The sequence below is a fragment of the Leuresthes tenuis genome, unplaced genomic scaffold (genome assembly GCF_036924035.1).
Source record: "Leuresthes tenuis unplaced genomic scaffold, fLeuTen1.0.hap1 SCAF_19, whole genome shotgun sequence".
Lineage (NCBI taxonomy): Eukaryota > Metazoa > Chordata > Actinopteri > Atheriniformes > Atherinopsidae > Leuresthes > Leuresthes tenuis.
In genome coordinates, this window is record NW_027325373.1 from 26914145 (window position 1) to 26927049 (window position 12905).

The 12905-nt window shown below is 43.2% G+C and overlaps 1 protein-coding gene across 1 annotated transcript in view; it reads left to right on the forward strand.

The window, feature by feature from the left end:
- Positions 1–12905, forward strand: part of LOC140277279 (thyrotropin receptor-like) — a 53121-nt gene that overhangs the window by 12409 nt on the left and 27807 nt on the right. Inside the window, exons 3-7 of the mRNA XM_072372245.1 lie at positions 3922–3996; positions 4337–4411; positions 4578–4652; positions 4757–4834; positions 12672–12740. Of these exons, the coding sequence (XP_072228346.1) occupies positions 3922–3996; positions 4337–4411; positions 4578–4652; positions 4757–4834; positions 12672–12740 (372 nt within the window). The remainder of the gene's footprint in view (positions 1–3921; positions 3997–4336; positions 4412–4577; positions 4653–4756; positions 4835–12671; positions 12741–12905) is intronic.

Here is a 12905-nt window from a genome sequence, read left to right on the forward strand (position 1 = left end):
TTAGCTGTATTGGAAGACATTGTAAATGGTGCAATTGGAAGAGAGCGTGTGTTCAGAGACTGAGAGGATTTGCTGGCACATGATGGCAACTGGCTCATCAGCCAAGGGAACCAGTCAGTGGCTGACTTCTCCATCGACTTCCGGACCAGGGCCCGTCGAAGCGACTGGAACGCTGCGGCTCTGCGCGATGCTTTTCTGCATGGTTTGGCAGACTACATCAAGGATGAACTGGTTTCCTATCCTCTACCTTCCACACTGGACAGACTCATTGAACTTACTGTTTGGCTGGACCTCCGCATACAGGCCCGGAGAAGGGAGAGGAGACAGAACACTCCTGGTCGTCTCGACCCAGCCCGCTGGCCAGGTTACTCATCTGCTTCCGGTTCCTCTTTACCCGTTATGGATAATGGTGTAGAGTCTGAGCCCATGCAGGTGGGCCGCACCAAGCTTACATCCGAAGAGCGAGAGCACCGCCGTAAGGGGAATCTGTGTATGTACTGTGGACAAACTGGACATTTTATCTCCCGCTGCCCGTTAAAAGACAGGGCTTCACCAGTGAGTGAGATAGTCCTCGTGAGTCACATGGCAGCAAAGTCTTCCTCCTCAAGCTTACGCCCTCTGTTCCAAGTCAAGCTCCTCCTTCCTGGTGGTGCACATACCCTGCCCACTTTTATAGACTCTGGTGCAGAAGCCAACATTATGGCCGAGAGCTTAGCCATACAACTCGGACTTAAGAAGATTCCACTTGACACCCCAATTCCTGCCAAAGCCCTTGATGGCCATCTTCTGGAGACTGTCACTCACCAGACTTCTCCTGTCCACATGCTACTTTCCGGTAACCACCATGAGACCATCCAGTTTCACCTCTTGTCATCTTCCAACATTCCACTGATCTTAGGCTACCCTTGGCTACGTCGACACAGCCCCCACATCGACTGGGCCACAGGGGGCATCCTCGGTTGGAAGAACTCCTGCCACCAGGTCTGCCGTAAAGAGGCCTCTGTACCCCAGCAGACAACGCACTCTAGTTCCTGCCCTGACTTGTCCAGAGTTCCTGCCGAGTACCATGACTTCCGGGAGGTGTTCAGTAGGACATCCGGAACTATAGCTCCATCGCTGCCCCTCTCACAGCCCTGACATCTTCCAAGACTTCCTTCCGATGGTCCCATTCTGCAGATACAGCCTTTCAGACCCTGACGGACCGCTTCAGTTCTGAATCCATCCTCCAAGTTCCTGACGCCGAACGGCAGTTCATCGTAGAGGTGGATGCATCTGACATGGGTGTAGGGGTTGTGCTGTCCCAGCGAGCAGCCAGTGATCAGAAGATCCACCCATGTGCTTTTTTCTCTCGGCGTCTTTCCCCAGCCAAATTATGACATTGGTAACCGGGAACTCCTCGCTGTTAAACAGGCCCTGGAGGAGTGGCGGCACTGGCTGGAGGGAACCAAGCAGCCCTTCCTGGTTTGGACGGACCACAAGAACCTGGAGTACATTCGAACCACAAAGAGACTCAATTCTCGACAGGCACGATGGGTCCTCTTCTTCACTAGGTTCAATTTCACCCTCTCCTACAGACCCGGCTCCCGCAACGTCAAACCGGACGCTCTGTCACATCAGTTCCAGAGGGAGGATGATGGCACCAGTGCTCCTGACACCATCCTTCCGTCCCCGTGTGTTGTGGCATCCCCGACTTGGGAAATTGAGGAGAAAGTGAGAGCTGCCACAGAGGGTCAGCCTGGTCCAAGTGCCTGCCCTACTGGTTATTTATTTGTGCCTGCAGCTCTGAGGTCGGATGTACTCCAATGGGCCCATGGTTCTAAGTTGACCTGCCATCCTGGGATCCAGAGAACCCGGGAGGTCCTTCTACAACGTTTCTGGTGGGCCACGTTACAGGAGGACACCCGGGAGTATGTCAAAGCCTGCCAGTCCTGCAATCAGTTTTCATCAGTGTTCTGGCGGGAGTTCTGCAGCCTCTTGGGAGCCACCCGCAGTTTGTCATCCGGGTACCACCAGCAATCTAATGGCCAGACTGAGAGGAAGAACCAAGAAATGGAGATGGCCCTCCGGTGTATGGTGTCACAGAACCCATCCTCTTGGTCCCAGCATCTGTTGTGGGTGGAATATGCCCACAACACCCTTACCAGCTCTGCCACCGGTTTGTCTCCTTTCCAGTGTGCCTACGGTTACCAGCTTCCTCTCTTCCCAGCCCTGGAAGGGGAGGCCTCTTGCCCTTCAGTTCAAGCCTTCATCCGTCGCTGTCGTTGGACCTGGAGCCATGCTAGGGCCTCCCTCCTGAAGGCGGCAGACCGATACTCCTCAGCAGCCAACCGTCATCGCTCTCAAGCTCCACAATATCAGGTGGGCCAGAAGGTTTGGCTCTCCACCCGTGACCTTCCTCTGCGTGTGGAATCCAACAAGCTCCCAAGTTTGTTGGGCCCTTCGCTATCGAGAAGGTCATCAATCCTGTGGCAGTCCGGCTCAAACTCCCTCGGTCTATGCGGGTGCACCCGACATTCCATGTGTCCAAGGTCAAGCCGGTCAGCGCGAGCCCGCTGGTGCCTGCTGCTCCACCCCCCGCCCCCCCCCCCACCCCGCCTCATTGAAGGGGGACTCACATATGCAGTGCGCCGCATCATTCGCTCTCGCCGACGTGGAAGGGGCTGCCAGTACCTCGTCGACTGGGAGGGCTATGGTCCAGAGGAAAGATCCTGGGTTCCTGCTCAACACATTGTGGACCGGGGTCTCATCAAAGTCTTTCACCAGCAACATCCGGACCAGCCCTCCCCCAGCAACATCGGCAGGGGCCCTCGCCATAGGACACCTGCTGCTGGCCCTTCCACTGCCCCGGACCAGTGGGAGGACTCCCTGTCGGAGGAGGAGGCAGTGGACCCGCCGGCGAACTCGCCTTCCTCACAACCTGAGGATGGGGAGTTCTCGGGTTCTCCCGAGAATCTGTCCCTGATTCTGTGCTTCGTCTGCCTCCTGGTAATTCGACCCAGCCTTCTGTCCCTGACCAAGAACTTTGCCTCTCCTCTCCTGATTCCTGTTTGCCGGTTTCTAAACCGTTTGTCTGTCTGCCAGAATCTCAGTAAAGCCTTGAACTTTTTACCACTGTCTTCTGACTCCTTTGTACTGCAGTTGGGTCCATACACCACCCGTTACAAAACCCGTGCTAAAGTGCCCTCTTGGGAGCCAAAATTCGCCAAAATGTCCTACTGGGAGGCAAAAATGTGCGCTAAAGTGCCCTCCTGGTTGGCAAAATACATTAAATTGCCTTCTACAGTGGTGAGGACGCGCTATATGTGCCTTTTTTTTCTTTCCTCCCCTGCCCTTCAAAAAGTCCCTGCACGCCACTGGTCAAAACCAAAAATAAAAAACTTTTAGACCTTCATTGATTTAATTTCCCGTTAGGACTCTGTGAATATGTACTGTATATTAAATGTACAGAATATTTTAAATACAGATTTACACATTTTATCCTCCAATCATAAGTGTAAGGGAGATATACAGTTGTTGTATTATGATATGAAACTGGAGTCTTACAAAGTGATGTGCACACTGGTACTTTCCATCCCTCCTATCCTTCCTCCTTGCTCTTAATGCACACTTCAGGGACATTCAATGACATTTGTTCTGTCAATATATATGGGTGACAACAGTTTACTGCTAGTTTACAAAACAGTTATCAACTCCTCTATAAGTATAGCAAGAATGTGTGTTGATAACACATTTCAAGAAACATTTAAAGGTGTGACAAGAACTAGGTTGGGTGTATAACCAATCCCAATCCAAAACTGTGCAAAGTTATTCTTTAAAAAAAAAGACTGTAGAAAAAAAGAATTGTAACTACTGCAAATAAAAAAAAAGAAAGAATATTTCTAAGTCTTGACACATTGCTGTGTTTGGTTGTGTGTTTTTCAGATACATCTTTGATGATAATACTTTAACATCTCTTCAGAGGCATTCTTTTTACAACTTGTCCCGGGTCACGCACATGTATGTAAGCTTTAAACAATAATGGGAATTTGACTGTGAAGTTAAGCCTTACATTTACTACCATAAATAAATTCTCATGTAATTCTGCATCTGTCCTGTAGAAATATTTTTTGTATCATGCTGAGCACAATAGCCTTTCGTACTGCCATATTCTGCTTACCACGTGCACAATAATTTTACAGTAGATGTATTTTGGGATTTTGTCATAGTATCTCCTTGCAGATTGTAGAACATTAAGCTGCAGTGCACAGTTTTCACAGCAGGAAAAAAATTAAAGTACTAATAATACATTATCATTGGAATTCCCTTAGTAAGAATTATGAGTGTGTTTGTTTAACAGACAGCTAACTGGTATAAAAACACTATCATACATTCATCAAGAGGCATTTAAGGATCTTCCAAACCTAAAATACCTGTGAGTATGATTCTGTTTCATTGTTTTTAATTAGTTTTTAACCTGTTCATGATGTTGTTTTAAGCTTGAAGGAAGATTTTAGAAGTACTAGCTAAAATGTACAATATAATTTTGTCTCCTGTCAAGTACTGGCTGGTTTGTGTTTGTGTGGTGTGTTTTATCACAGTGGGATCACTAACACAGGTCTCACCTCCTTTCCTGGGCTACAGAATATTCAGTCAAGCCAAGAGGACTTTATTTTGTATGTATTCTTTAAGAAAGAATATTTGCAATGACTTTTAATTTTCCAAAATGTATTTACTCCCAATAGGTGAAAAAGTTTTAATTCCTATACTTTTTAAACAGGGAAATAGTGGAGAATGTCTTCATCCAAGTCATTCCTGCTAATTCTTTCACAGGAATATCTGCGAATGCGCTGACCATGTAAGTTGCAATTTGTTAAGCAATAGTATGTATACAAGTTTCACTGTGATAGTACATTTTTCTATTTGCAATGGGTAGTTTCATTTTTTCTTATTGAGTTTCTCCAATTGCTTTGAACTGGCAGTGTAATACTGCTCATCTTAGTTCAATCCAAAACATCAAAATTAATAAAATCAAAAATGTCAAATTGCCTGATGACAGTTCTAAATTAATGTGCTTGCTCAAACGCTAGTTGGTAATCATGGCAACGGAGACGCAACGTTATTTCATAGTTTATTTCTCACAAGACAGACAAAAACATTAGTGATTTTAACCTTTCTTTTAACTTATTTGGTGAATATGATAACTTTGAAGACTGGGATACGGTGTACATTTTAGGACACCCGCAGGATCAGGCTTCAGAGTCAGACCTCAGATGAAAAGGTATAAGGTCTCAGGAAAACCTCTGTCACAGAGGCACCAAACAGCCACATTAAAAAAATTCATCGGACCAATAGGCATCATAAAAAAACTTTTCACAATGAATGGCCTCAGGAAAAAAAAAGTCAGACTGAACAGCATCAGGAAAAAAAAAGTCAGACTGAAAGGCATCAGCTAAAAAGTTGACACACGGAACGGCTTCAGCTATAAAGTTGTCATTCTCAATTTGCTGTAATAAAAACGATTTAGGAAACTGTCTGTGGACTTTGATTCTTTGAAACAAAATTCTGCATCATCCTCTGGACACACACAAGCGGTAAGTAGTGCACTGGCCTTCTGACATGATAGTTTGAATCACGTAACGTAACGTTAAGCCATCATCTCATTTCACTTCACTGATCAACTGCTGCAGTCGAGTCGCTCTGGCCACGTTGCACTTGCATAGGGAGATATCAAATAGTCCGCTCAGCTGTGACTTGTAAAAAACTCACGATTTTTACTCTAAAACACATTAAAGTATTAATGGTTGATTTATTACTCATTACTTTTGTAAGTGACCATTGAATAATCGGGATAATGCCCTCCGAGGTGTCCATTATCATGAATGAATGGACGGAGGCGTGAACCGTCCAACATTAATTTCTGATAATGGACACGTCGTCGGGCATTATCCCTTACTTAATTGCTCTGACATTAGTCCTTTAATCCTTGTAATATTCTTCAGGTGATAGTAGGCTGACTTCATAACTACTTGACATGGCTGTTGAAGTTGAGGTCTGAGCCCATAATAACACCAGATGTCTGACTTGATTTGTGGTTTTCAACATTATAGGCTGAAGTTTTTACTTCTTTTTTTACATCTGTGGCTCCAAAGACCTCTGTTGTGCCATTTTTCTCTGCTCTGTGTGATTTCCTAAAGACACAAAGTAGTCTCTGCCTTTTAAGTAAGATAACCAGTTTAATGCTGTGGCAGAAAGTCCCACCCATTTTCCCAGTCTGTGGAGCAATATGTTATGATCGACTGTATCAAAGGGTGACTGAGACCCAGTAACACTAAGACAGAAACATTGACTGTGTTTGATTGAATGTTGTTTATTACTTTAACAAGAGCAGTCTGTGCTATGGTGTGGACAGAACCCTGACTGGGAGATGTTAAATTAGTTGTTCTGTGTCAAGGAATTGGTTGAGCTGTTGAAAAATGGCTTTTTCTATGATTTTACCTAAAAAGTTAAATGTTTGTTATTGTTAATATTTATTTGTGAGCAGTCCAAATTGTCATGCTTTTTCGAAAAACACCTGATAGAAGAGATGTGTTAACAATATCCAGGATGTAGAAGTTGAACAACTGGACATTTTTCTGTAAAAGATTGCTACTGAAATGTCCGGCTAGCAAATTAAGATGGGGTTGATTAAATAAAATTGTGTCATTATATCTATTTTGACATTTGCGGTCAGTGGGACATTGCATTTCCAGTAGCTGTAATAGAGACATTAATTGCTGGTCCTATATTCAAGATTTAGTCTGTGAAAATGACAGAAGTCTTTGCAGGCTTTGGTAGACAGAAATGCAATGACTACTGGCACAGGTGGATTTGTTCATCTGTCAATAGTAGCTTATGAGTAGCCCGCATTGTTATTGTTCTTGGTGATAATGTAAAAAAAAGTTGAAAAATTTCAAATTATAAACTTTCTTTCAAGACCTCGTAGTCAATCTGGGGATTAGTTTTCCCCCACCAACTGTTACCTTTATGACACTTTTTTCCCCCCAATTCTGACTGATGTGGTTTTTTGCCATGGATATCTTTCTGACCAGAAAAGACCTTAATGGCGACAGTGACATTAATACAACTTTGAATTAAAAAGGTCTTAAATTTAAAGAAAAAAAATCTAGAATTAAGAAGCTCTATAAGCCCAGGACCCACAGTCGCCACTCACTCAGATGTGAAAGACGGCTACATTGTTCCTCTCGCCAGTCTCCCTCAAGACTTGCCAGCGGCAGGCCTCCACACTGCGGGGGAATCGTGCTTCAGTCTTGAGGGTCATCTCCACTTCCAGGTATCCGCTCTGAGAGTAGACCATGGTGCATCTCCAGATGAAAGGCATTCTCCTCAACTGCCCTGATAACAAATCATGGCTGTTTCAACTATACTCTACATCCAACCTCAATATATTCTGAACCTCCAGCACTTCCGGTATCCATGTCTGAACTACCACCTTCCTCCAGGGCCGTTTCAGCCAGTCGGTCCGCCGAGCCAAGTCGTATTTCCCCCAGTAGCGTAGCATAGCGTGGCGTGGCGTGGCGTGGCGTGGCGTGGCGTGGCGTGGCGTGGCGTGGCGTGGCGTGGCGTGGCGTGGCGAAGCGAGGCGAGGCGAGGCGAGGCGAGGCGAGGCGTGGCAAGGCGAGGCAAGTTTATTTGTAGAGCACAATTCGTACAATTCAAAGTGCCTGCTCCCTCTGCGTCTGACCCATTTCAGCTCATTTCTTCTTTTTGTCATCCCTGTGTCCACAGGCTGCACGAAATCCCATGCACATACATGCCTTCATCCTTCTATCCATTCCTCTACCCTTCCCTCAGCTGTAAACATCAACAAGACATATTTTTCTTCTCATATTTCCGTACCTGCCACTACCACTGTCACCCAAGATCTGCATTCAATTATTCAAGGGGCCCTTCCTCAGACAAATTATATGGATCTACTATACCTCCACCTCTTCATGTCTTTCTGACCTATCCTTTTCCCTTCCCCCAACAACCATCCATGCTCACACTCACTTCAGGGGTCAATTTAGAGCCATCAATTTATCTGACGTGCATGTTGTTGGATTCTTTCCACTGGAAAGAAATCAAAATCATTCAGTGTGATTTTCTGGATTTTGTTTTTAGATTCCGTCACTCACACTTGAAGAGCACCTATGATAAAAATTACAGACTTCTACATGCATTGCAAGTGTGAAAACCAGCAAAATCGGCAGCGCATCAAATACTTGTTCTCCCTACTGTATAAGCCCCGCCCCTTTGGCCACTTCTGGCTTCTCTGGCCGCTTCCGGCGGCAGAAGAAGCAGAAGCGGCAGGTTGTGAACATTGTGAGCGGCTGTGGTCGCTCACGACGCTTTTGGTGTGAGCTCCCAGTAAGGCTTCCCTTAGGGTCGTTGTCCTGTTGGAAGATGAACCTTCGCCCCAGTCAGAGGTCGAGAGCACTCTGTAACAGGTTATCATCAAGCATGTCTCTGTATATTGCTGCATTCATCTTTTCCTCAACCCCTAGCCTCCCAGGTCCTGATGCTGAAAAACAAACAGTGGTAGGGGCCCTTATTGCATCTGGTAAGATGGTTGAATTCTTCTTACTCTCACGGTCAAGGATGCAACGAGAAGAATGGAATGGAAAAAAATTACTTAAGTGGAATAAACTTTACCTGCTATTTGAGAAAAAAATGATGTGGTCTACAAAGAGTTTACTTTGTCTACTAGGTGATATTGATTGCAGCGGCATAGTCACATGGATACGAAGCAAAAAAGCATAGAACAAGCGAAACAAAAGACGGCGAGCAATGAAAACAGAAAACTTCTATATCCTTTTCTTTTGCTTCTTCTGATGTTGTTCCTGAGTTTTTACTTGCGAAGGCGGAGTTTGCACTCAACTCTTAGCCAATACTATGTCTGAAAACGTTATGGTTTAGATTCTAGGTGTAGGGAGTAGGGATTTCAATTTAAAGTTAAGAGTTTAATAAGATACATTTCTCCATTCTTTTGTCTTAACACACATTCAAAGAGTTCTGAAAACACCACATGGTACACTGATATAAAACAGACATGAAATGACATATGGTATAAAGAGACATTAGAAAACAACATATTCTTGACTAAAAAATAATATAGATTAAATCTCAGAGACTTTGCATACCAAATCCAGATCGGAGTTTGCAGGGTTATACACATATTAAATCAAACAGAATATTATCATCTGGTTTTGACTACTGGACTATATCATGAAACACACAGTACATTGGTTAACCAGGAAAAGGGGGAAAGTCAGGTGGGAGAGCTTCTCAAGGACAAAGGTGAACGTAAATAGGGTGATATTTGTTTCTTACTGGAGGTGGAGATCCCCCATCTGTAGCATAGAAATAACATACACAAGCAACAGGAATGTTAGTGTGCACCTTCCTAGCCCCTAATCCATCCTTCCCCCACTCATCCACGCTTCCTCTCCTATACCTTATGCCTTATCCCATTCTTAACCCAACACATCTCGCTTTTTTTCTTCTCACCTGTAGGAGCCAATTTCTTAGTTAAGCATTTAAATTTCTATTGGAATATAGTTTGGCAATGTTTAGAGGTGTGTGTGTGTGTGTGTGTGTGTGTGTGTGTGTGTGCTGTGTGTTTTTATTAACGACTGTGATCCCTGCAGGTGAGAGGGCTTAAGAGCAAGGAGCTGCAGTCTAGTGGTGTGGTAGACTGTAAGCACACAGTCTTTAGACCTCGCAGACCGTACAGATGGTCTTAGTTTAAACTTTGATATAGTTTGTTTACAGTATTTTCTTTGATCAACTGTAAATCCATCACAAATAAACTCCATTATTTTTTTTTAACCGCATCCTCTGGACAGTCCATCTTTCTTTTTTTTTTCCCCTCAACAAACACTAGCGTCTAAAGTACAGTCAGCCCATGAGTGATTCACACAAAGGAAAAAAATCAAAAGGATACTGTGGACACTACATCATCCACTTATCCATTTCTCTCTACTCCTCTCTTCCTAGTACACTATATTCAATTCAATTCAATTCAATTCAGTTTTATTTATATAGCGCCAGATTACAACAATTGTCATCTCAAGGCACTTAAGTAATATAGTCCAATTCAAGCCAATTGGAATTCAATTCATTATAATCATAATCCAATTAATTCACATAGAGCCAATTCAAAAATTAATATCCTAGCTAAGGAAACCAACAGATTGCACCGAAACTTGTCTTCAGTCCAATCTCCCGTCCTGAGCCTGAGGCGACTGTGGAAAGGAACGACTCCCTTTTAACAGGAAGAAACCTCTGGCAGAACCAGAACCAGGAAGAAACCTCTGGCAGAACCAGAACCAGGAAGGGTGGCCATCCACCTCGACCAGCTGGGGTTTGAGAAGACAGAAAAGAGGGGGGAAAAACACCATAACGCCATTCAAAGGATACCTGTTGGAACAGGGAAACATACGTTAATAACCACAATAATGTCACATGGACATAAAATCATTTGAGAAATTAAACAGGGGGAAAAAGAGAGCAAAGTGAGGAAAGGTGTGACAGATGAGGTCCCCCAGCAGTCTAAGCCTATAGCAGCTTAACTATGGGATGTTTCAGGATCACCTGAGCCATCCCTAACTATAAGCTTTATCAAAAAGGAAAGTTTTAAGCCTAATCTTAAAAGTGGAAAGGGTGTCTGCTTCCCGGACATTTACTGGCAGCTTATTCCACAAGAGAGGGGCCTGATAACTGAAGGCTCTGCCTCCCATTCTACTTTTAGAAACTCTGGGAACAACAAGTAAACCTGCAGTTTGGGAGCGAAGTGCTCTGTTAGGAAAATATCTTACAATGAGATCTTTAAGATATGATGGAGCTCGGTCATTAAGAGCTTTATATGTCAGAAGAAGAATCTTAAATTCTATTCTGAATTTAACAGGGAGCCAATGAAGAGAAGCTAAAACTGGAGAAACATGATCTCTCCTGTTAGTTCTCATCAGAACTCTGGCTGCAGCATTTTGGATCAGCTGGAGGCTTTTCATAGAATATGTGGGACAGCCCAATAATAAAGAATTACAGTAGTCCAATCTTGAAGTAACAAATGCATGAACTAGTTTCTCTGCATCACCCTGGGACAGGATGTTCCTGATTTTAGCAATATTACAAAGGTGAAAGAAGGCGGTCCTAGAAACCAGTTTTATATGTGCGTCAAATGATAAATTCTGGTCAAAAATAACTCCAAGGTTCCTCACTGTAGAACTAGAAGCCAGGGAAATACCATCTAGAGTAACTATATAACTAGACAATTTCTCCCTGAAGCGCTCAGGTCCAAAGAGAACAACTTCAGTTTTGTCTGAATTTAAAAGCAGACAGTTCTGAGTCATCCAGGTCTTTATGTCTTTAAGACAGGCTTGTAGTCTGACCAACCTGTTGGTTTCATCTGGTTTCATAGATAAGTACAGCTGAGTATCATCAGCATAACAATGGAAATTTACGCCATGCTGTCTGATAATGTTACCTAATGGAAGCATGTATAAAGTAAAAAGAATCGGTCCAAGCACAGAACCCTGAGGAACTCCATGATTTACTCCAATGTGTGAGGAAGATTCTTCATTTACAAGAACAAACTGGAATCTATCAGATAAATATGACTTAAACCAGCCTAATGCAGTTCCTTTAATCCCAATAACATGTTCAAGTCTCTGTAACAGAATGCTGTGATCGATCGTATCAAATGCAGCACTGAGATCCAAGAGGACAAGCACAGAAACAAGTCCGCTATCAGAAGCTAACAGGAGATCATTGGTAACTTTCACCAGTGCCGTTTCTGTGCTATGATGCACTCTGAATCCTGACTGAAACTCTTCAAACAGATTATTTCTATGTAAATGATCACAAAATTGAACTGCAACTATTTTTTCAAGAACTTTGGACAAAAAAGGGAGATTGGATATAGGTCGATAATTAGCCAACACTTCTGAATCAAGAGTAGGTTTTTTAAGTAAAGGTTTAATTACAGCAATCTTAAAAGTCTGAGGTACATATCCTATCAACAAAGACCGATTGATCAAATCCAATATGGAAGTGTCAATTAAGGGGAAATCCTCCTTGAACAGTCTGGTTGGGATTGGGTCTAACATGCAAGTTGATGGTTTAGAAGAGACTATTGCTGTTGTTAGCTCAGAAAGATCAACTGGGCAGAAGCCGTCTAAATACAATTCAGGTTCGAAAGATACTTCTAAAGCTGCTCTACTTGATGATACATCAGTGATAATAATGGGAAGGATTCCATTAATCTTCTCTCTGATAGAAACAATTTTATTGATGAAGAATCTCATGAAATCATCACTGCTGAGAGTTAAAGGAATACATGGCTCAACAGAGCTCGGACTCTTTGTCAGCCTGGCAACAGTGCTGAAAAGAAACCTGGGATTGTTCTCATTCTCTTCTATCAATGATGAATAATAAGCAGTTCTAGCTTTACGAAGTGCTTTCTTATACGTTATTAAAATAACTTTCCAAGAATCCAACTTAGTTTAGATGAGGAAAATATGTATCACAGTTGGGCCATATTGTAAATGCAACAATTTGTCTTTAGTACTGTAAAATTAGGAGACACTTTGGTAGTTGTGTTTTGACTTTATATAGCAGGCATTCACAAATAATGTTTCCCTCTGCTCTTTTAGCATGCTGACTGGAAATGGTGTGAGAGAGATCCAGCGCTTTGCTTTCAATGGGAGCAGACTAGAGGAAGTGTAAGGTCTTTTGAATTTCTTCAGGTAAACAATAGCCGAAAGTGAGAATAACACATATTATAATTTAATATCACTTTAATAACACATAGCTTTTATGTTTTTAAATATTGTCTTTATTTATGTGTTTGACATTTAGTAACGTTGCTGACTGGTAGGCTATACTAC